Source organism: Eurosta solidaginis, chromosome 1 (assembly GCF_040869045.1).
Source record: "Eurosta solidaginis isolate ZX-2024a chromosome 1, ASM4086904v1, whole genome shotgun sequence".
Classification (NCBI taxonomy): Eukaryota; Metazoa; Arthropoda; class Insecta; order Diptera; family Tephritidae; genus Eurosta; species Eurosta solidaginis.
Genome location: NC_090319.1, coordinates 81215544 through 81241075, shown reverse-complemented (window position 1 = coordinate 81241075; position 25532 = coordinate 81215544). Strand labels below are relative to the sequence as shown.

Here is a 25532-nt window from a genome sequence, read left to right as displayed (position 1 = left end):
AACCTTGGATTAACGGTTTTTTCAATTAACCTCGCTCGATATTGTGGAATAAATCATAAAACAAGCTGATTTGTTGCATGCTCGTTTGTAGCTGAGCTTCGCCATTATCCGACTGGTGAAGTGCATTCGACTTCTATGAGGCGTATCGGGTATTGCATGGATAAGTAAGAGTTTAGCGTTCTGCAGTATACAGATCAAAGTTCTTCGCGAATAACGCCGGTCTCATAGGTTAGGTTGCATTATTGTCCAAAAATAGGGGCCGATTGTAATAAAATTACGGAATTCAAACACCAGTTTTATGTGATGCCAAATCTCATAACTCTGTTCATGAAGTTCATATTTATGTGCCTTTGAAGACTGTTCTGCATTAGTGGTTTCATGAGAAGTTGTCTGCTTTCTTCTGACAGAACAGCGTTGTTTCTATTCCCAGCCACCAGATTGGTAGTGTATTTGCTTGTAAACTGCTTTCAGAATCGATTTTCTTTTCTTTCATGTACTGAGGATTTATAGCGGCTTTGTACTTTGCTAGGGACCGTGGTACCATGATGTAGTAGAGACGGATATTAGCAGCAGAAAGATTTGAGAAATTAGTATGGTCGATGTAAGTAGATATGAAATGGTAACCAAGCCTTTGCTTTTCATGTCGGAATATTGTAAACAGCTGCATCCCTTAAAGCATGCTACGCCTTATACTTCACAACGAAAACCGACTGAAGAGCTTAAAAGGAATTAAGAACTTATTATTGAGCCTCTCAAGATTAAAAAATCGGTACTCAAGTAACAAGTTACAATAAAAAATTGAGGATACCCTACCACCATAAGCTTCATATATACGGTCGGGGGTTTTTTTTTTAACTTTTTTATTTCGTATGGGGACCGAAACAGTCTGACTTATGTGGCATGACTTCATGAGATAGAGCCAATTTTTCAATTTCGTTCATATTTAATTTGCACCCAGTCTAAACTCGATCGATATTTGAAAGGTTTAAGAGTTAACGAGAGCTGCGAATGATATCGGAAAGTAGTACATGTTGGAATGAAGATGAAGTAGGCTCTTCGGCAGTTAAAAACAGTATTCCTCTAGGGTCTTAACTCAGCCGCGAATAAAAGCTTAACTCAAGTTACTACGTACTTACGATCGTTTTCACAGGTTAAAATTTATGGGCACTTCGCTTGAGAGATCACCGACTGACTTCGTAAAACGGCGCTTAGGTTAGGTTAAACTGGCCGGTCAATAAAACCTCACATAGACTGAATGTGTTCAGAATTTGTGTAACGACCAAAAGGAAGAACTCGAATCCTGTGCCATCACTTATTTTGTAGAATAACTCCGTCCTCTTGGCAAGTACTAGAAGTTTTCTTGGAGCTTAATTGCTACCTCGAGACCTGGAAACTTTACCGTCTCTTATAGCTCGACCTGGCGAATGCGGGACACAAACACAGAACGTGCTCAGCTGTTTCTTCCTGCAGCACGCACTTCAATATCTGCTGTTACTGACTAGGCCTAATTTATAAGCATGTGACGCCAGAAGGCAGTGTTCAGTTGGCATGCCCATTGTGAGCCTTATGTCTTCTCTCTTCATAGAGATGTTCCACTTTGTTAGTATAATATCGTAAGATTTGTACATGCCCCGCGTTTCTGTCCACACCTTTCCTGCTTGATGAATCATATGCAACTTCTGTCTCCTTTTGATTTGTCCCAAGCGGATTGGGAAGTTTACCGTCAATTCAGCGAGTGCGGCATCCTCCTTTTACAACTCATCGGCCTTTTCGTTGCCTTCTATCCTTTTATGATCAGGAATTCAGTACATATGTATGTTCCGGCCTGAGTGAAGTTTTTCCAATGCTTCTTTGCATTCCGGGACACTTCTTGATGAAATACTGTGTGAGATTATTGCATTAAACCCCGCCTAACTATCAATATATATATATTGACGCGACTACAGCTTTAGCTTCCCTCAGAATTTCTGCTGCTTTCTATAATTTCCGCCTGGAAGATGCTACACTAATCTGGCAGCTTGTAGGATCTACTTGTTTCTGGATCGACACAGTAAACAGCAGACCCGACCCCTTCCATTGATTTGGAGCCATCGATATACACGTGAATAGTATTTTCTGGCATTTTTGCTCCCCAGAACTCTTTCGAAGCTCAGGCACGGGCTCATATATTTCGTTGGCCCGATATGAGTTGACGCCATAATTGCCATAAATACCCAATGAGAGAGTTTGGGTGATAGTGCCGCGGAGGCTTTCTTCGCCCTCTCTTCTACATGAAGTTTCCACGACAACTTGATATATAGGACGACTCCTAGATATTTTGTGTTACATTTTTCTTGTAAGGCTACCGCTCCAGCTTAGGCTTTGTTCAGTTAGGCACCTTACATTTCCTAGTAAGTAATAATAGATCGTGTTTTTCCGCGTTGGCTGTTAACCAAACTCCAAATGCCCAGGCATGTACATCCCAAAGTGCGTGGTCCATCAGAGAGCTGATTGTTGTTAGGCATCTGCCTCTTATGATGGCTGAGACGTTATCTGCATATGCCGGTCCTTCGCCGAACCGCCTAAGCAATTGGTTGATAACCAGCCGGCCCTCCAACCAACGGCCCTTAGTAATAAGAAAAATAATAAAATAAAGATGCCATTGATCACGCTAAACCATCCAAAGCAGTGGGCCCAGACGGCATAGCCATGCCGATGCTTAAAAGCCAAGGAAAAGAGGGTTTCAAATACTTAGCACATGTCTTCAACCTGTCTCTTTCCACCTTTGTTATACCCGAAAAATGGAAAATAGCCAAGGTGGTCCCGCTACTAAAGCCTGGTAAACCAGCTAACATAGGAGAGTCGTATCGTTCGATATCTCTCCTATCGCCAGTAGCAAAGACGCTTGAAGCCGTTTTGCTCCCCTACTTCCAAGCAAATTTGCAGCTAGCCTGTAATCAGCATGGCTTCAGAAAAATCCATAGCACCATCACCGCGCTAAATGCCATCAGCACCCAGATAAATTACGGTTTAAATTAAAACCCCCACCATAGAACAGTACTCGTAGCGCTAGCAATTTAGAAACGAAACATCAAAACCAAGAAGAATTAAACAAGGGTGGTGTCCTATCCCCACTTTTGTTTAATTTCTACATATCTAAGCTACCTTCGCCACCAGAAGGAGTTACTATCGTTTCCTACGCCGATGACTGGACAATAATGGCCACAGGCCCAGGGCCAGGGATCGATGACCTCTGCAGCAGAATAAACAGCTACCTCCCTGATCTCTCCAGTTTTTTCGCCTCGCGAAACCTGGTATTATTACCGACTAAATCTTCCGCGACCTTATTTACAACATGGACGTCCCAAATGTCGACCATTTTGAACATCCACGTCGATGGCACTACGCTACCGACTGTTATACACCCCAAAATCTTGGGTGTGACGTTTGATCAGGATCTACATTTTGGTGAGCACGCAGCCGCAACTGTTCCGAAAATCCAGAGTCTTAATAAAATCCTCAAATCTCTTTCTGGCAGTACGTGGGGAAAAGATAAAGAAACGCTCATTACTACATACAAAGCAATTGACCAGCCGTTTACGTGCTACGCGTCACCCATATGGTCGCCAAGCCTAAAAATTACCCACTGGAAGAAGCTACAGGCCCGCCAAAATACTGCCCAGAACACCATCTACATAATGAGGCGAGAATATTCCCCATCAGGGAGAGAAATGAGATGCTAACCAAACAGTTCCTGTTGAATACCCAGAAACCAGGGCATCCAAACAGACATCTGATTGATGAGCCAACACCGCCTAGGGGCTTAAGGAGTCATCTCCGTAAGCATTTTGAGGAAATACGGCACCTGAGAACCCAGCCGTATGAAGCAAAAAAACACAAGCAGGTCCTTGGTGAACTCCACAAACAGGCGTCGGACCTTTATGCCGGGAATTGTCCGGTGAATCCAGTACTCAAAGAAAAGTACCCAAAACTTGTGGAAGAGGAACGCATACTCCCCAGGGAAACGTGTGTCACTCTTGCTCAACTTCGTTTTGGATACTGTAACAGGTAAAACTCTTACCTTTCCAGAATCAACCCCGACATACTAAATGTATGCGCCGCTTGCAATGTCTCCCCACATGACACCAACCATCTCTTTAATTGTAATGTGGAACCAACGCCTCTAACACCCCTTTCATTATGGTACACCCATTGTGAAACAGCAAGTTTCTTTGGACTCCCGTTAGAGGATATTGATGACAATTTGTGATCGGTCGCGGCTGTTAGGTGGGGCGAAGCACTGCTATAACAACAACAACTAAGAAAAATAAGTATTAATGAAATTAAATCATAACGAAATTAGTAAAATAATTAAAAATTTTCCTAAATCTATTTATGTGCAATATCATTCAAGGTTCGAATCGAGCTCAAGGCCAGAACAATAATTTTTTTCTAATGATAATTATTGTTATTTTTTAATTTTTCTAAATTTGAAAAATTGTATTTTGTTTTTGGAATAGTAAGTAGAAAATTTTTCAGACAACCTGCCATAGCTGCGTAGATAGATCCATTTCGAAGGTTGCTAAGCCTTCATCATCAGTACGCTTTAGGCATGCTGCGCTAACCATTTAGCTATACAGCGGTGGTTTGTTTGACTGGCAAATTTGCTACTTCTATTCCTTTTTACCAACTATATGTGCAATATATTTGTTACAAACTACATTTATATTGAACAATTGACATGCGGATGAGTAAATATGAAAAGTAGGAGAAATGAACAAAATGTAATGGCGTAATATGAAAATGATGCAATTTGCGTAAAACCAATTATACATGCACAAACAACATAAATAATAACAACAAAAAATCTCATTTTTGTAATTAACATACTTCTGAGAGTTGGTGGATGTGCTATGTACTGGCGAGTTTACATCTTGATATCCGCCACGTCCAATGATCGCATAATGATCTGGTTGTAGTCCGCTATCCAACGATTTGCCACCATTCAAATTTGCGCCATAGCGTTGTTTACTGTGATTGCCACAACTACCACCATTATTTGAGCCGCCACCTCCACCACTATTACCAACATATGCCGATGATTGTTGCATTGAGTGGGCGTGGTTGAGAAGATGATTATTCGAATTAAAATGATAGTGATTATTGTGTTGCTGTTTCTGATATTGACTTAAAGAGCTGCTTTGACGTTGGGGCGGTGGTGGTGGAGGATGCTGATGACGAAAGATTACCACCACCTCTTCACTTTCATCTACATCCATTTGATTTCGGAAGTCTAAAAAAATATGTTATTGGATTGAGATCAAAAAAGTAACAAACATATTTTGAAGTGCTTAAGAAAAATAGCTGGCCGCCTTCTCAGTGTGGATGTGGAATCAAACTTCTTTTCGAGCGCATTGAACTTTAACATGAATATGAGGCTTTATTGCGGACTGTGTATATAACGAGGGAGTAATTTCCTTTAAAAAAGACTTTGATGACGAAGCAACTAAAAACGACCACTGCAGTGTATTCCAAGCGGAAGTTGCTGCAATCAAGAATGCGGTGGATGAAATGCTATCCAGTGCTACTACGGTTACGGAATTTAACATCTACTCTGATAGCCAAGCGGCTATTAAGGCCTTGAGCTCAACTATAGTGCGATTGAGGGTGGTCGGGGAGTGACTGACCTCGCTTGCGATTGCATTAAATTATTTTACAATTAAGATTATCTGTGTCCCGGGCCATAGTGATATCCCGGGTAACTGTCAAGCGGATATCTTAGCCCGCATCGGTACAACTGAACCGGATGAAGATGGCTGTAGGGATTTCGGGATTCCGCTGGCCACCTGTGGATTGCTTCTTCATAGCTGGGCCCCGAGTCAGCTTAGTAAACGTTGGGCGGACGTCACGTCTTGCAGGGTAGCAAGATCTTTCTAGCCGAAAGTGAATGGCAGGAGGTCTGCTGAAATAATAGGGTTCACTAAGGCTCGCCTATCAATGGTCATTGGGGGTTTGACAGGGCACTACCCCATGGGTATCCATGCGGTACGTCTCAATATACTGGAAACTCCATCCTGCTGCAGCTGTATGGAGGATGATAAGGTGGAATCACCAAATCGTCCGAGGATTTATCCAAAGTTGAGATCGGTATCATTCGGAGCTTTATCGTTGCTACTACGATTCTCTAAGTAGCTTGATCTAAGTCACCGTTATTTTTGATGTATGTGGTATCAAAACTGACCTTCGTATTGTCCAAGTGAGCTATCCTTATCAGGGTAGCTACCACATAACCTAACCTAACTAAAAACGAAATTTTCATCTGTTTTCCAATCTTAGCTAGTACTTTTCCAAGCAGAAGTACTACGTTTCGGGAGGGCTTTTGGTTTCATTCCAAATACGCCTTATGAGACTAGAAGTTGCTCCACTGTGCAGGGAACTCGCTCATTTGGGTAACTAGGTGCTGAGATATCGATAACAATAGCAGAGCGGAGGAATTATAAAAGCATGAGACATCGTTGGAGAGTACTGCAGCAGTCAAGAACGTCATCAACTTGCAGAAATTAGCAGAGATTCACGAAACCTATAGTACGTAGTTGGAACTATACGGATATCTGTAAGATCACTAAATAAACAAGGCCTGAATACGAGAAAAAATTAACAGAAGCTCCAGCTGAGCAGACAAGGAGAACAGGTTTTTACGGTCACCCACGGTTTTTGTTCACACCCCTAGCGTTTTTAAGGCGCCCAACTTTGGTGCGCCTACTTCGCTAATTTGACTCTGCCTCTCAGGTTGAGCGTGAAAAGTCTCATTCCAACGGATAACAAGTTTTCTTTCAGTCTATTCTAACTTATTCAGACCTATTGACTGAAGTGAAGCTTGTGGAGCTTGGTTAACTTGACATAAGAGCTAAGGAAGGTTTCCGTCGTCTGTTCATCAAGGGGGTAGGCTGCAAGTGAGAGTATATCTTTGGTCTGTGATTTGAGGTGATGTTATTGAAATGGCGCAACCCTTGATGGGAAAGGCTATGCTACACAGTTGAAGATCCCCTGGAAGCAAAAGAAGATATCATCTTCTTGCAGCAAATGCAATGAATGGGAGAATATCATGAAGTGGATGAGGCTTTGTTTGGTCTATTATATTGGCCATGGGAAGAACAACCGAAGTGTGGACGATTTTAACGAACGATTTTACGACATGTCGTTTATCTGAACCAAAAGGCCGCAAGAGAATAAAGATGACATGGATAAAGCCTTCTTCTATGATAAACTATAACGTGCATACGAATATTGTTCCTGCCATGACATTAAAATTGTGCCCTGGCGACTTTTACGACAGGGCAGACAATGCTCAAGGTTCTACATCTGGAAAGCTTAGTCCATAAGATGGCACAACTCCAAAAGAGAGAGGTTTTATTGAGTTCACCAAACTCGAGATAAGCCAACCTGAGTCTGCGCGTTTTCTGATCTATCTGAAGTGATCGACGGTAGACATAGCTGAATAGTCCTGAATGTGTGCACTCTACGCAGTCCCAATATGGGATTAAACCTCCACCTCATTGCAGACGATATACGATACTCATATGCGCAGACGGAGAAGGTCACCAGTTCCAAAGTGACAATTTGCCGGCCAGAATATGCTCGAGTGTGCTAAGAGTAACGATGTAACGAAGGTTACATGCATGTTTATCACTCATTACCTATCGTATTGCGAACACTATAGGCTTCCAGCGAGCTCGAAAAAAAACCATGCCTGCAAAACCTTGCTGTGTTGAGAAAACCAAGAGTATTCGTGCGATAAATTCTTTGAAAGATTTCTGCTCCCACCCTTATTTCAAAGGCGATTAGCCCAAGATATTAAATAATTTAGTGTAGCGAAAAATAGCTAAAAGGGTTCCACTTACTATTAATGACAGCGATTATATGCTTGGTCACATGTGGTGGAAATTCCTTAAGTATATCCAGTGCTGTGCGGCCCTCCGCATCGGTTGCATTCAAATCAATACCAGCTCTGAGCAGTGTACGCACTACCGACTCCTTGCCACACAGTGCTGCCTCATGCAGTGCCGTACCAGATGGTGTAAGCAAATTTACACTCACACCTGCAGCCAATAGCACTTCAACGATGTTCTTATGTCCATTACGACTTGCCAAATGTAGGCAAGTGTGAGGAAAAATGTTACGCGTTGGTGTAGCAGGCGATGAAGTAATCGATGGCGATGAGGGTGATGGCGTTGAAACTGAACCAGAATGTGGCAGTGGTGATGAGTGGCGGGATTTTTGACGCTGCTGTCCGATAAGGACACCCCCACCACCACCACTACTGCTTGACACACCCGCTATTAGCGCTGAACTATAGGGTGCGATAAGTTCGGGATGAGCACGTATCAGCATTTGTACCGCTTGAAGTCGTCCATATTGAGCTGCTAAATCAAGTGGTGTTTCACCACGTGCATTTCGCATATTTGGATCAGCATTGTGCGCTAGCAAAAGGGCGAGTGCACCTGTGTGACCATGTTGTGCTGCGCAGTGCAATGGTGTCTCGTTTTCGATGGTCTGCAATAAAATAATGAAAATAAAATTTCGGAATATCATTAAAGATTTGACTCATTGACCCACCTGTAAATTTGGTTGCGCCGGCTTGAAGGGATGTGTTAGCAACATTTTCACGATTTCTTGATGACCTGCCCATGCTGCCAAATGCAGTGGCGATGAGCCGCGCGAGTCGGGTAAGTTTGGTGAAGCTTCGTTGTTCAATAGTAGCTTCACTATATCGCTATGTCCATTGATGCAGGCGTGATGTAGCGCCGAATAGCCTCCACTGTCCTGAATATTGACTCCTGGGCCACGGCGTAGGCTTGCAAGTGGTCCGGCACGTTTGGCGCGTTGATTGAGTACTTTTTCAATATATGAGATATTGCCATTACGTGCTGCATCTAAGAACTCTTGATCCTTACCCATAATGAGTAGTAACTAAGTGAGTGGTTCCAGCGAGGCAGTATAAACCTGAAAGTTGAAAAATACGAAGATTTTGTAAAGATAAATATCTAGAAAAATAGTAGAAATGTGTATATGTACTAATATGTGTATTTTTGTTTGATGCCTTAGATAAGAGCGAGGGGTCATGTATAAACCAGGGTTACATAAAATGAATCCCAATACCTGGGGCCCGATACGAATACCGATCGAGATATTTTACAATCGTGTTCATAAAGTGACTAGAATTCTCCACCACATCGTCCTCCATACAACTAACGCAGCTGATATATCCAATATACTTAGGCGCACCGCTGTGACCTCCCAGTGCCTTATTAATACTCCTGTAACCATTGATACAAGAACTTTTGTAAACCCTAATAACTTTGAAGCGTGCTTGGATTCACCAACGGCCCAAAAAGACTTGAGAAAAGAGGTGGTTGCATCCCAATGTTTGCTTAGCTGACACGAGGCGCACCTGCCCAGAAGCAGAAAGAAAGTGAACAGAGGGGTCCCAAAGCCTCCTATAGCATACACTTACAATACGCCAGTGACAGTTTTCTTACGCTGTGGGACCCATATATATATATATATATATTTTTTTTTTTATCAAACAGCAGTTAGATGCCGAAAGTGAGGTCAAGTAATCCCGTATAGCCTTCGATTTCATGGTGACAGAGCTTAGCCTGACTATCTGAATAGATGTTAAATTTCCTAGCAGTTACAGCGGCGTATAGCATCTCATCTAGGCGGCAACATCTGCTTGGAAGGCGATGTAGTGGTCGGTCAGCTAAAACTTCTGGCTAATACCGAACCCATGGCAGAAAACTCCTCCTCCGACCCTTTCGTCCAGCTTGTATCCATCTGTGAACAGGTTCACTAGACTCTCGTCCCATATTAATTCCTTACTCCACTTCTCTTCTAAGGGAATGTAAGTGGTGAATGTGGCAACTTGACTTGAGCTTCCTATACTTCCCATTTCAATAAATCAAGTTTGGGGCCTTAATGAAAACGATTGTTCTGAACCTTATTAAACTTTTTCAACTAGGAAGCTTACACTAGCAAAATCAAATTTGTATAGTCCTTTTGCGTGTTTTGCACCGACGTGCTTCGGATCCGAATCGTTTGCTATACTCACTGAGTTACGAAATAGACCAAATGCATTTTACGAAAAGTGAAGATGACAAGGCGGGAATTTTATCGTGACAAATCTCTCAGTGGTCTTCAAAAATAGAGTATCTTCCCGACAAAAAGTTTTCTAAGAAAATTAATTTTTTTACGATGTACAGTCGCTCATAAATGCAATACGGTGTCCTCCACCCCGAAGTTTGCAGCTACAAACGCGCCACGCCATGAACCGTAATAATCGAGTGCCCAGTAAGTACGTTCACTATTCTGAATATATATCCATCCTACTCATCTGAAGACACTATTTCGTCATATGATAGCTATACGCTCCTAGAAACTCTGCAGACCTGAAATTTTCTCAGCAATTCTAAGTCTTGCTAAGCCAGTGCTGAGGGATGCGAGGGTGCTGACGGGAACGGTTTCTATGGCCTCTCCAACCTTCGAGTCTGCAGGTTTTAGTCGCCTCTTTTGACATGTAGGTTAGGTTTAACTGGCTGGTCCGTGAGGACTTCCCATAGACTGAATGAGTCCATAGGGTTACCCGAAGTTTGCTCAACTAACAAACTGGAAAACCCTATTAGAAGCCAGGTGCTATGTTATAAAATAATTTCGTCCTCTTGGCAAGTACTAGAAGCTTTATAGGACCTATGCTTGTTGCTGCTTCTAGATCTGATAGTTGTGACACTCCTTATAGATGGAGTTTTAGCCTTGCGAGCGCAGAGCACGTGCACAGATGGTGGTCGATCGTTTCCTCATCTCCGCAGTTATTGCATATGCTATCATTTATAAGGCCTCATTTAAAAGCATGTGACGTCAGAAAGCAGTGTTCAGTCAGATGATCTTCGACACTTTGCAGCGCCGCACTTGCTTTCACCCCTTTCCTGCTTGGTATATCATGTGCAGCTCTCGTTTCTTTTAATCTCACCCAATCTGATTGAAACGTCTACGGTATCAAATTTGAGGGATGCGACCTGTTTAGCTAGCTCATCCATTTTTTGATGTTCTAAGCTGTTTAGCCCGCTGGGGAAAATCTATTTCGCTACTACGATACTAGACCAGATCTACGCTGTGCTAGTTTCGATCCCTGATTTTTGCCGAGACGCTAGGTTAGCTCGTCCGACTCATGGCTTACTCACAACATTGACTAACGAGACTTCTGTTATCGTTGCTGACTCCAGAGGCCAAATAGCCGCTTAGCTATCAGAGCAAATGAATACCCTGTTATTGGTACAGCTTCCATCTAATAATTTTATTCCCAGCTCTGGTATAGCTGAGTAGCTCATCAGCTCTCAAGCAATTTCGGCCTTTGCGTAGAAAGTCAAGCCAGTCGCTCCTGTTTCGTGATAACTGACGCCCAATTGGGAGCTCCAAGGGAAAACAAGTTTGTATCCATCGTGCTTCCCCAACTATGCAGCATAATACGAATACTTTTTTTATCTAGAGCGCTTCATCTTATAACAATAACTAGCCAGCAGAGCATTTGGGTCCTTATTCGCTGCTTCGAGAAGATGTCAACAGTGATAAGAAAATGGTACTAAAAAGATCGCGTTAGAATGCTGAAACTAGAGCTAACCGTAAAAGATAAATACACTTTCACCTAGCACCACATCTGGAAAGATAGAGAGGATAAGATCAGCGCGCCTGATTACGCTCCACTATTTACCACAGCAGAGTTTAAAAATGCAGCAAGAAGCCACAAAAGCGGGTTCGTGCGGCGTACTAGTAAAAATCATTGAAGAAATGGCAAAAATATGCTCAGAGGTCCTTTAGAATACGTACCTAGGAAGAGCTTATTGCCAGATAAATGTGAAAAGCTTGCCTCTGGACAACTGGCAATTATGCATGCTTGGTACAGCCGGAAAACTTTTCAGAAGAATTCTAAAACCGCATATTACAGAACTAACACTTATGCAGCACAGCTTCGGAGCTGGTATATGTACATTACGCGCAATCGAAGAAGTCTTTACTTGAGAAGGATTTGCTAGCAAGGTAAAGTGAAAGCGAGTTGGCCACCTCATAACCTTAGACGCTTCCAAATGCGTTAGATTAAAAACCGTAATGTACCATGCTACCTATCAGAAGTCATCTTAGGAATATTAGCCCTCATATATCAAACCTCAGAAGTAGGTGGACAATTAAAGTCACATGCGAAGCACAACAGGGAATGATTCTCGGTCGTGATCTATGGAACTTCAGCTACATTGAAATTTTATATCTTGAAATGCTCGATGATAGAAAGTTACGCAGATGTCCTCGTTGCATTTATAAAAAACGGATTGCAGCTGGCCGCGGTATATAGACATTACTCCATCTACGCTGCTGTACAGCTTCGAACATTGGGCAAATACAAGTCGAATAATCTCTCTGTAAACTCTTAAGTCAATGACGCATATGCATTTCTGAGAGTAGCCTTCGCTTATGCTCGGTATTAGGACCAGTTGTACAGGTAACCAACGATAAAAAAGCTTAAGGAATAAGATCGTTTTGAAGTTAATGTCATGGAAGCAGAAATTCCAGGCACAACAGAGGGCTGTTAAAAAAATGGGAAACATAGAATACCAATCGAAAGCACGCTTCAAAAGCGGTAAAATGGTGCGCATCGATCCAAATTTAAGACGTTTTTTAGTCCTTTTAGTTGTTTATACACTGTTGCTTCCACGACGGCTATTTTGCTGCAGTAGGGTCGTAATCTTTCAGCACAACTATGTGTGGCGTAGTTGTTGTTATTTTAGGAGCGATAGCGTCACCCGCCTGTGCTAATAGGGGGGCAGTGTAGGGTGTATAAGCACAATGGTCTCATTTGCTAGGTCATGTTAAATTCCGAGTTTGGCAGGAGAGATGGAGCGGACCCTCCCGCAGCTATGAACAACAGGTGAAGGAAGACTTGATCTTGCATCGGCGTTCCCAATTGGTTGGACTTAAGCATAAGAATTTACAAGGGAAACACAAAAGAGCAGTAAAACTTTCGCTTGTTTTGGTTCTTTCTCTTTCAGAAATTGTATGGCAACTATTCGGTTGAACTAAGCGTCTGCAGGCCACACCGAGGTTTTGAGCTCAAAAAGGAGCTCCCTATCCAATGTCGTGAGTAAGGCCAAATTTTTCAGTGTAAGTTTAAACTTCAGTTAAAGTTGAATTAAGTTAATCCCTGCCACTTTAGCCGCTTAAGCTGAGATGAGCAGTAAAATATTATGTTATCGACCAAAGTGGCTAGGTTAGATTCTAGTCGAGCCTTAGAAAGATATACCGTTTTGTTATAAATTTGATAGTGCATAATTTTAGGCACTTATTTTTTACATAACGCAAAGTCCAGAAATGTTCTAAAAAAATTGATTACTAAAATATAGGCAGCTACATAACGTCACTGGCCACACCTTACATGAATTTGTTTTAGAAATCAAATATAAAGGACATGCAAAATAAATCACTGCAACACACCTTCATATTTCATTATGTATGCGATTCTACAAAAAAAAAAAAAACATTGCATACAATAAGGCGCTTAACCACATAAACCAAAAATAGCTTTGTTGATTACGCGTTGCGTACAACCAGCGCATACATACTAATTTCCGCCAGAAGGTAGGTTAGGTGTGTACGTTGATAAAAGGTTACTGCAAACACGCGAAAAGACAACAATAACAAAAGAAACATAAAAAGTAAAAAAAAAACAGAAAACAATAATATACACATGAGATAGGTTAACAAATACAAGACACAAAAGCATCAATGGGACAACTCCTAAAAAGGTGATACGACAACACACGACAGACAATAAGACACGAGCCGCAATAGCTGAGTGTGTCTGTACATGAGTGTAAAAGTGGCTAACAATTGCATGCAACACTATTTCCTACGTTACGCTACAATTAAGTGGACATTTACAAATATGATTTTACGGTTGAAGGATGAGATGAGGGTGTGACTATGACGATGGCGCATAGAAATGGAAAAAAAAAAGGCAGAGAGGAGCGACAAATTTAGTGAGAGATGAGAGAAAGAGAGTGAGCGAGCCGAAGAAAGCGAGAAGAAGAGATGTTGCGTTTTGAGCGCAGCGAGAGCGAAAAAAAAACAAACACTGATTAAAACAAGTAAGGAAGGCTAAGTTCGGGTGTAACCGAACATTACATACTCAGTTGAGAGCTATGGTGACAACATAAGGGAAAATATCCATGTAGGAAAATGAACCGAGGGTAACCCTGGAATGTGTTTGTATGACATGTGTATCAAATGAAAGGTAAAATAAAAAAAAAAGGTGGGTGCCATTTAGGGATATCGACATAAAGGTGGACCAGGGCTGACTCTAGAATTTGTTTCAAATGAAAGATGTTAATGAGAATTTTAAAAGGCGTGGGCTTAGTTCTATAGGTAGACGCCTTTTCGAGATATCGCCATAAAGGTGGATCAGGGTTCACTCTAGAATTTGTTTGTACGATACGGGTATCAAATGAAAGGTGCTAATGAGTAGGTGGACGCCGTGTCGAGATATCGCCATAAAGGTGGATCAAGGGTGACCCTAGAATTTTTTTGTACGATATGGGTATCAAATGAAAGGGGTTAATGAGTATTTTAAAAGGGAGTGGGCCTTAGTTCTATAGGTGAACGCCTTTTCGGGATATCGCCATAAAGGTGGACCAGGGGTGACTCTAGAATATGTTTGTATGATATGGGTATCAAATTTGGGTATTAATGAGTGTTTTAAAAGGGAGTGGTCGTAGATGTATAGGTGGACGCCTTTTCGAGATATCGCCATAAAGGTGGAGCAGAGGTGACTCTAGACTTTGTTTGTACGATATGGATATCAAATTAAAGGTATGAATGAGGGTTTTAAAAGGGAGTGGTGGTAGTTGTATATGTGAAAGCGTTTTCCAGATATCGACCAAAATGTGGACCAGGGTGACCCAGAACATCATCTGTTGGATACCGCTAATTTATTTATATATGCAATACCACGAACAGTATTCCTGCCAAGATTTCAAGGGTTTTTATTTCGCCCTGCAGAACTTTTTCATTTTCTTCTACTTAATATGGCAGGTGTCACACCCATTTTACAAAGTTTTTTTTTAAAGTTATATTTTGCGTCAATAAACCAATCCAATTACCATGTTTCATCCCTTTTTTCGTATTTGGTATAGAAATATGCCATTCTTTTTTATTTTTCGTAATTTTCGTTATCGAAAAAGTGGGCGTGGTCATAGTCGGATTTCGGCCATTTATTATGCCACGCCCATTGTCCATAATTTTACTAATTTTCTATTCTGCGTCATAAGATCAACTCACCTACCAAGTTTCATCGCTTTATCCGTATTTGGTAATGAATTATCGCACTTTTTCGGTTTTTCGAAATTTTTGATATCGAAAAAGTGGGCGTGGTTATGGTCCGATATTGTTCATTTTAAATAGCGATCTGAGATGAGTGCTCAGGAATCTCCGTACCAAATTTCATCAAGATACATCAAAAATTACTCAAGTTATCGTGTTAACGGACGGACGGACGGACGGACGGACATGGCTCAATAAAATTTTTTTTTTGATCCTGATGATTTTCTTATATGGAATTCTATATCTATCTCGATTCCTTTATACCTGTACAACCAACCGTTATCCAATCAAAGTTAATATACTCTGTGAGCTTTGCTCAACTGAGTATAATAATAGGCATAAGCAGACAGATAATGAATGGACAGACCAACGAACAATCAATTGGCGTATATGACAAATCGACAGTTTGGTTAGATTGCCAACTCAGTTTGCTGAATAGTCAGGGTTGAATTGAAAAATAGTGTAGGCAAATTATTGTAGCATACTTTGCGGCGCACAATGGGAAGTTTGAAGACATTTGTAATAATAATTCGATATTTTGGAAGTAGAATGGGAAAATATTTGCCAAAATCCAAAAAAAATGGAAAATAATTCAAACTTGAGAATATTCCAGGATAGCCTAACTAGCAGCAAACGGAATCAGCCACTCTCTGCTTGTCCATTAGCCAGTAACATAAAAGTTTACAAGGGGTAATTCAGCCAACTTTTGTCGTTTAATACAACAAGGTGATACAAGAATTAACTACATATATGTAGTGAGAGTCTCCCTCCACAGATGCCTAAATGGCTTGTTTCCGAAGAACTGAACTTCCCTGACCATTGTGGTAGAAATAGAACATTCTTCTTGTTGCCAGACGACCTCTCTTCCATCGCGAAAACAGATGATCTGTTAAACCATTTCATTGCGGCTTGCTTAAATGCCAGTAAATCGTTCAGCACTAGTTTCGTGGTTGTTTTTGACATTTCCTGATTTAGGTCTGTTGCCTAGATATCCACAAGCACCAAAGGCAGGCTTCAGTGGCTCTGTGTGTTACAAGCTGCTTGTAAATGAGTATCCAGTTTCTTAGGCAACTTGACTACATCTGTTAACAATCTCATTTCAGAAAAGAAGGTGAAATGAACATTCATGAACTTTAAGCCTCATAAAACCGAGCGCTCTTATGAGACGGCCCCAATGAAGCTAACACACGGGGATTGACTATGACAAAGACTCGCAGTACTGCAGTTATACTCATTTATATAAATTTGCTTTATTTCTCGCCTGAATATACGTAATACTGGATTGCTACGAGCTTGATTTCAGTAATTCCTGAGAGCTATACGCTGAGTAAAAAAATCGAGCTCCTTCTTTGTGACTGCCCGGCCAGCCATCAGAATAAGATACTACTTCTTTAATGTAACTTTTCTGTATAGCTTGAGTGAGATTGCAAAGAATTGCGGAAAGAAAATAAGTTCTGCAATTCTCAAGGCCTTTTGTTTGCTTCAATAACACCAAAAATCCGATCCTGTGGTGACACAAAAGACAATTTTTCGCTTGGCTTAAGTGTACCACCGATCGGGGGCAGTTCGTTCTTCTTACTCATTTTAGTTGTTATTACTACAGAAAAAAGGCTTGAGTAACAAGTACGTGCACGTCTATAAAACAAATTTTCTTTAATTTACAAAAGATCTCCCAGGGCTTGATCGCTAACGAAAAGTTATTGTATAGCGAACTATTATTGTCGAGTTATGAGGTCTGTTATAACCGAGCTTTCGGCTTCTTATCAACAGCAGTTCGATAACATTACGCTAAAAATCAATAACATGCCGATAAAAAATTGGTGTCACTCCAATTACAAAGCGATACGTTTTCGATAATAAATCCATAACTTTTCATTACAAATTGAAAAATTATTGATAATTAATCGATAATAAATCGATAGCTTTTTGATAACATATATAAAACTCATCAAAACTTTTGTTATTAGGTGCTTTCAGCGAGCACAACAGTTGATAAATCGTTGAGTGATAATTTTCCGAAAGCAGTATTTTTGGTCCACTCAACGGTTGAGCTTTAAGTCAAATTACTAATTCGGCTATCTGACCGTTCCTTGACATTATAAAGCGTTGGTTATGAAAAAATGTTTCCTTTTAATATTATTGTGAAGTGTCAAAAATAATTTAAGAAGTCCTTTTCCTTGAAAAAAAAAAAATAGTGTTCACTGAAAGCGTCCATTGATAGAAAATTTGATAACACGTCGTAACCAAATCGAAAACTCGTCTATACGTCGTCGATGATCCAACTATAACAATCCTTTCTTTACTTTGAGTTGCTGTCTGATTTCGCTCATATCAACTCTACCACGTACATTGTTCCCACATAATAGGTGTGTTCGAGCCGCCAAATATTAACAGCAGTATTGCTAAAGATCTACTTAATTAAACTAGAACAGCGCTGTGAAAATTTTTATATTACATTTGATTTAATAGTGATGATTAATAGAATGTCAACATTTCATTCCACGAACGCTCAAACATACCATATTCAGTGAAAAACCCCATAGTGCAACATTATTTGCTGGGTACAGACAAGCAGGCAGCCAAATTGACTTGTCAACCGAATGTATGAATGTAGATATGTATGAATGCGGATGCAAACAATTCCTTTTAAGCGAAGGAGGTATTCAACGGTAATCTTGATTCATAGTTTAGCGAACACAAATAAGTTTGTAATTTGAGTGCAATCAATTGGCTTTTATGAAACTAAGTATTTGTGACGATGTGTGAATCGACGAAAAATATTACAACCACAAAAATTTGACATCGTTTGCGGCAAACATAAGCGATGGAGTATTAAAAAAACAGTTCGGATACTGCAAATCATGGCCCGAACTGGGTCAAAGGATATTGACCTAGAGAAGGTACACAAAAGTGTTTAGACACACATATATTCACACAGGCAGGAGAACCGATGAGAAAAATATTTTTCGATGTTTATTTAAGATGAAATTCACAAAAGCAAAAGCATCAAAATTACAATTTCGGGAAAGGGAAAAGAAACTAATGAATTACGCTGCCGTAGATTGCAATATAAAGGAAAAAAAATGAGTTGGAATAAAATAAGATAAATTGAAATAAATAACATAAAAAATTTAAATAAATTTAAATGAAATAAAATAAAATAAAAAACAAAATAATATAAAATGAAGTAGAATAAAAAAAAATAAAATAAAATAAAAAAAAAAAAAAATAACAACATACCATGAAATAACAAAAAACGAAATGGAATTAAGTAAAATAAAATATAACAATGTAATAAAATAAAATAATGCAAAATGAAATGAAATACAATAAAATAAAAATAAATTAAAAAAATAAGATAAAATGAAATGAGATAAATAAGAATAAAATTAAATTAAATTAATGGACAACAAATAATAAAACAATATATAATAAAATAAGAAAGAAATAATAAAAATTAACTAAAATAAAATAAAATAAAATAAAATAAAATAAAATAAAGTAAAAAGAAAAGAAAATATAAAAAAAAACCAAATAATATAAAATGAAATAAAATAAAAGAAAAAAATGAGAAAATGAAATAATGTTAAATGAAATAAAATAAAATAAAATAAAAAGAAATAATATAAAAAAATAGATAAAATAATATGAAATAAAATAGAATTAAATTAAATTAAAGAACAAAAAATAATAAAGTAAAGCTTAATAAAATAATACAAAATAATATGAAATGAAATAATTTAATATGAAATCAAAAAAAAATATAAAATTAAAAAAATATAATAATATAAAATAAAATAAAATAAAAAGAAATAATTTAAAAAAATTAGATAGAATAATAGGAAATAAAATAGAATTAAATTAAATTAAAGAACAAAAAATAATGAAGTAAAGTATAATAAAATAATATAAAATAATATGAAATGAAATAATTTAATATGATATCAAAAAATATATAAAATTAAAAAAATATAATAATATAAAATAAAACAAAAGAAATAATAACATATAATAAATAAAAAATAAAATGAAACCAAATAAAATAAAATAGAAAAGAAAAATAAAGCAAAATATAGAAAATGAAAATAAATTAGAAGTAAGTAAAATAAAATATATCGTTAGCTTAATGTGAACATGTGCTAAGTCAACTTTTACGAATTTTACAGGAGACGAAAAAAATGAATAACTTTTGAAATAACCTTCTTTTTTCAAAACTGTGAATGAGGATACCTTAATTGCAATGCTTTTGAGTGTAGAAGCTTTGAAAAAGATAAATAAAAATCTTGTATGCCAACCCAGCAGCTATTTTATGACTTAGCACAATTTCCGCACTCATAACAAATTTTTTTTCCTGACTTAGCACTTTTTACTCAATATGTTTTCCCATCACTCCTCAACTTAGTGATTGAAATAAAGCACTAAAACTATAAATTTCCCGAAAAATACTATTTATTTCTCAAACTATTTCTAACGGTTCTGATCTGGACTCTTTTGCCGGATGGTGCGCAGACAATAATTTATATTTAATTCAAACAAATACTGTGTTGTGTCTTATTCCAAAAAGCAAAAAGCATACTTTATCTACAAACTAAATACTGAATCTCTTAATCGTTGTTAAGAGAGTAAAGACTTGAGTGTAATTTTTAACTCCAAATTCTCTCTAGTACCATTGACTTCGCTGTTTCAAAATTTGTTGGAATGGCTGGGTTCAGTAGACTTAACACCAGTGACTTTAAGGACCCAATGACGTTGAGGGCACTTTATATATCCTTGGTCAGAAGTGATCTTGAATATTGCTCAATAATATGGAATACTTTCCATGAATCTAACTCCTATAATATTGAGAGTTCAAAAAATGTTTACAAAAGTTGCTTTACGTATGCTTCACTGGCCAGACGGCCTCCCATCATATACCAGCAGGCACAAATTGCTTGGTCTTCAGGCTTTGCATGACAGAAGAACTTTAATCTCACTCATGCTTGACTTTAGCACGAATTGCTCTGATTTAGCTAATTTGTTCATTCCATATATTCTAAAGCGTGATCTACGGCATAATAGATTCTTTATCTAAATAACTAATAAAACGAATTATGCTATGAATGAACCTATAACTAGGACTATACATCTAGCAAATCGATTTATCGATTAAAATAAATAGTAGTGTATAAGCGTGAATTGTTTTCTATTTTTAACTTGTCTGTAATAAAGCATGTAGTTATCAACATGTAAGAATTGAAGTAGATTATGGTCAGAGCAAAGCATTTATCAAACACCAAAGGTATGTCTCAATTGGGTGAATCCAATTTAAAGGGGTTGTGTAGGCAACTCTCTCAAGGGGTTCCCAGCGCAATATATAGCTTCTCTAACCCAATTGTCAACCTCACCTACACGTGGCGAATTCTGTTTCATTGACAGCCGAGGCTCTGGCGACCCCAAGTTCGTCATAGAACTAGGGGGTGGGGAGGACGGGATGGCCTAGAAGGTTTAATGTGGCCTTATAAATCGTTCCCGAGATGGTCGGACTAGTAACATAATAGTGCTTTGTTACCGGAACGTACGGATCTATATGCGGCAAAGGACCATCAACATCGGCCCAAAGCCTTCGGGGAGTGTGTTTATCGTTAATACAACAACAACAACAACAACAAAGCATGTACTTTTAGACTGAATGAATTAAATAAATAAATAAAATGCGCGCACAAAGAAATGACTAGTAATTCAGATTGATATTATTGACTGGTTGACTTAGCACAATTTTTTGAACAGTTGATGACTTAGCACATTTACACATCATATCAAACAGCTCGTAAAAATTAAAAATTAAAATTTTTTTTCTTGTGATCGATATATTTTGAATTCAGTTTTAAAACTGCATTAAAATACAATTTTTCAAAAAAAGTGACTTAGCACATTTTCACATCAAGCTAACGATATGTAATAGAATAACATAAAATTAAATTAATTGAAAAAATAAATACTGAGGATGAAAACACAAAATCAAAAATAAAACAAAATAAAAATGTAAAAATATGTTATAATATTATATAAGAAAAAAGAAAAACAAAGTAAATAAAATAATATACGTTATAAAATTGGCTTAAAAATGGGACACCCTAATATGCATATCACCTTTTGTTTTAAAATTTGTTTAAGTTTACCAACCGTATACGGAGATAAATGTGAAATTCCGCTTAGTAGTGAATCACTAGAAAACTCGACCTAGAGAGTGATTTCATAGGTTTAGCTTAGCGCAGACCTAATTGAATTTGTTGAACCCAACGCATATTTTAGAGATTTGAGAAATTCAATTTGGGTACCTATTCTAATTAGTATATTACAGCGTATTGTTCAGATTGTTAGTGAATTAACTTTAATTAGTGTCATAGAATATTACTTATTTAGGGTGAACTTTTGACATTGCTAATACAGAGCATTGTAGATTAATCAAAACCCAGGCAATATAATATACTTCTAGACGGATATAATTCCGTAAGTCAATGAAATAAGCGCAGATTAGCTCTTGCTTTAGGTTTGCTGGAGCCTACATATCTGCCTTTATTACTTAAGTTTAGAATATCCTAGCAAAATCTCTAGAGATAAGCATTATTTGTCATGATAAATCCATAGAAATCCTCGAGACCTCAAACATTTTCACCTTAGGGCAATTTTTGACCGGAGCTTTTCCTACTCCAGAAATAAAAATAACTATTAGAATGAGTCTCTGATTATGGTTGACTCCCGCTTCTCAGGCGGCTAAAGCGACAGTTCTGGCTCAACTTTAATATCGATACTCAAGTTTAACTCTTACATTGCCAGAATCACCACAGCATTCGTGATGTATATTTGCATAAGATGTCTTTCCAGATGACCTATCAACGGCAAAGTAACACCGATGCCTCTAACACCAACATTCCCGTAGTGCAACGCATAACTACATGACCGAGTATATATAAGCACAATTAGACACCAAAAGACAGATTCAGGGAGTAGACATAAACCAAATCGGAGCAAAAAAATCGGATAATTAGGGAAAAAGGAGGTACTGAACGAAAAAGTAAAAGAACATACAAAATGGTTTGGAAAAGGGCTAAAAGAGGCAAAGCAAAATTAAAATAGCAAGAAATATGAAGAAAAGGGAAACGCGGGAAAAGGGAAAGAAAACTTGTAATGAAAACTATACCGTTGATGATGGTTAGGACATAAAGGAGGGAGGACAAAGATAAAAAAGAGAGCATAGGCGAAGGTGCGGATGAGACGAATTTGAATATTAATAAATTTCTTTACAGTTACAGTCACGGTTACATGTATTATTAAAGATGCAGTTACAGTGATTTATTGGGCCTGTGGTTAATGTAATGATTACATTACGGTTGCGATTACTACGATTATCGTTACAGCTACGTCTCAGGCTACTCTTACATCCTCTGAATTATTTCGTGGCTTGCATTTAAATATTCTTTTATTATTTTGCTCACGGCAAGGGTAATTCAGACTGTAAGCGTAAGAGTAGTGTAAACGTAGAAGTGGTATGCTGTATTGTGGAAAATAGAATGTAAGCGTTAGTGTAGCATAATGTGCACAAATGGTGAGGGGGAAATCAGACAGCAAATCAGATAGTGGAAAAGACAAACCGAACCGGCAAAGCAAATAAAGGAAAGGAAAAGTAAAAGTAGGAGAGAGGAAAGCAAAGGTTAGAAGTCACAACCGAAGTCGGAGCCGATACGGGACGGGGTGTTATCGTGGTTGTTATCGAAGTTTTAGCGATTTGCTATCGATGAGTTATCAGTTTCGTATAGGTGCATTATCGACAAGTTATCGATTCGTTATCGAAGTGCTATAAATTTGTTATCGATAGCAAAGGTTATAAATAAGTTAATGATTTTCTATCAACGAATTATTGCTTCGTTATCGCAAAGTTATGGATTAGATTTGTTATCGTAAGACAGGTATGGTTATGTTATAGATTTATTATTGAAAAGCTATCGATTTTTCAACAAAGAGATTTCGAAAAATCATGAAAAGTTTCCGATTTGATATTCCAATGCAACCAATTTGTTATCGCCGTGTTATCGATTTAATATCGAAAAGCTATCTGCTTGTTATCGAAAAATTAACGATTTTTTGTATCGATTTATATCGAACGTGTTGCGGTTTACCTTTAATTATTGAGCGAGCTCTAGTTAACTTTAGTATGACGCATAATTTTTTGCTTTTGGTTTAAATATTGTAAGACCAAAAACAATTATTATTCTTTGAATCAGCTGTAAGTTTTTAAAAAAAGTAGGAAAATTATTTAATTTCAAGGTTTTTAGTTTCAATGAAAGACCTAGTTTACATATAACGAGATTATCTTCATTTTTATACTTAACTCCTATTCGTCAATTAAATAAAAAGATTTCCCATAAAAATGTTTCGCTTCGATAATCGGAAATTATGAAAAAATTTTAGAGATACCGCGTTTTTTCATAGAAAAAAGTACCACCTCTCGAGTGTAATCTCTAATTGAAAGCACGAAATAAAAGAAAAAGTCGAAAATTTTACAGCTTGTAATCTCTTCCTAGATATGGAACATATGTAAACGCGTAGATTGTCTATTGAGGATTTATTGTAGATTATGGCACGCATTAGCGTGGGCTGACTTAACTTAAAAACATATCTATTACAATATATGTTATCCGGTTGTGGGCGTGGTCGAATGAATGAAGTTCTCTATTACAATTGGCAGTTATATGAATAACAGACAACGAAACCCCATTGCAATGAGCATTGGGTTTAACAAAAATTCACTTGTGTAGGTACATGGATAGACATAGTATGTATGTATATATTTATGTGTGTATTTATATATTTATTTAATTGTCTATTGTTTATTCTATAAACGAATTTAAATTTTGCATTCAACTTTTCTAGGTTGTCGTACCATTTAAGGCTCCGCTTGAAATTCCTTCTTGTTTTTGTTGTAAATACTCATATATGAGTATATATGTATATGTTTACTTTGGCAGTTATCAGTTGATTGTTTGTTGTTGTTTGGTTAGTTTAGCTGCAACCTGGTGGCTGTTGGTTAATGACTTCGCGTTAACTTTTAAAGGCGTGTTCCCGTTTTTTTCGTTTCACTTTCTGGTATATACACATTTTCTACTTAAACTCTCCCATACATAAATACTACTTCACATAACAAACACCAACAACAATACGCAACATAAAATGCAAGCACTTCAAATTCGATATTGTTGTTGTCCATTTTGTGGTTGTTGTCGTCGCCACCCAAAAATGTATCCCAAAATATGCCAGCTTAAGCAAAGATTTTTCTTTAAGTACTTCACTTCCCAATGCACGCACAAACACATACGCACACTGTAGCACAATCACTTATAGAGATGTTTCCTTAATCACGCTTTTGTTTGCTCTGATAAGGAATTTCGCTCAATTAATTTAATTGAAATCTTTCGTTTAATTCACGTTTTTGAACATTTCATCCATTTATAGAATTTTTTCCATATTTTCTTTATCTCTAATTATTCACATTAATTCATATTTATTTCTTTGCACATTTCTTCCTTTTCTTGATAATAAACGCAGCACAACGAATCTGAAGAGCGACTGAATTTAGATTGCTCCAATGAAGTAGTATCAGGTTGCCCCAACTCGGTATGCCACTGAGTGAGCGAATATAGATGAGTGTATAACTACTGTACAAACTTATATGGAAATACGAGTACAGTGGCGTGTGATGAAATAGAGTTAGTAATCGTTCTTGTTGTTGTTGTTGTTGTTGTAGCAGTGCTTCGCCCCACCTAACAGCTGCGACCGATCACAAATTGTTATCAATATCCTCTACCGGGAGTCGAAGGAAACTTGCTGTTTCAACAGGGGTGAACCATAATGAAAGGGGTGTTAGAGGCGTTGGTTCCACATTACGATTAAAGAGATGGTTGGTGTCATGTTGGGACACACTGCAAGCGGGGCATACATTTTGTATGTCGGGGTTGATTCTGGATAGGTAAGAGATTAACCTGTTACAGTATCCAGAACGAAGTTGAGCTAGAGTGAATCGCGTTTTCCTGGGGAGTATTCGTTCCTCTTCCGCAAGTTTTGGGTACTGTTCTTTGAGTACTGGATTCACAGGACAA

The 25532-nt window shown here is 38.0% G+C and overlaps 1 protein-coding gene across 2 annotated transcripts in view; it reads right to left on the bottom strand.

Moving 5' to 3' along the window:
* LOC137236013 (ankyrin repeat and sterile alpha motif domain-containing protein 1B) overlaps window positions 1-24982 on the bottom strand; it is a 37782-nt gene extending 12800 nt beyond the window's left edge. Inside the window, exons 1-5 of one of the 2 annotated variants that reach the window (XM_067758743.1) lie at window positions 24320-24982; window positions 8596-8982; window positions 7881-8532; window positions 4870-5272; window positions 4061-4297 (exon numbers count right to left, since the gene is read on the bottom strand). In XM_067758743.1, coding sequence (XP_067614844.1) covers window positions 4061-4297; window positions 4870-5272; window positions 7881-8532; window positions 8596-8937 — 1634 coding nt within the window. In that variant the 5' untranslated portion in view covers window positions 8938-8982; window positions 24320-24982. The remainder of the gene's footprint in view (window positions 1-4060; window positions 4298-4869; window positions 5273-7880; window positions 8533-8595; window positions 8983-24319) is intronic. The other variant, XM_067758745.1, reaches the window with a different exon arrangement.
* Window positions 24983-25532: the final 550 nt, after the last annotated feature.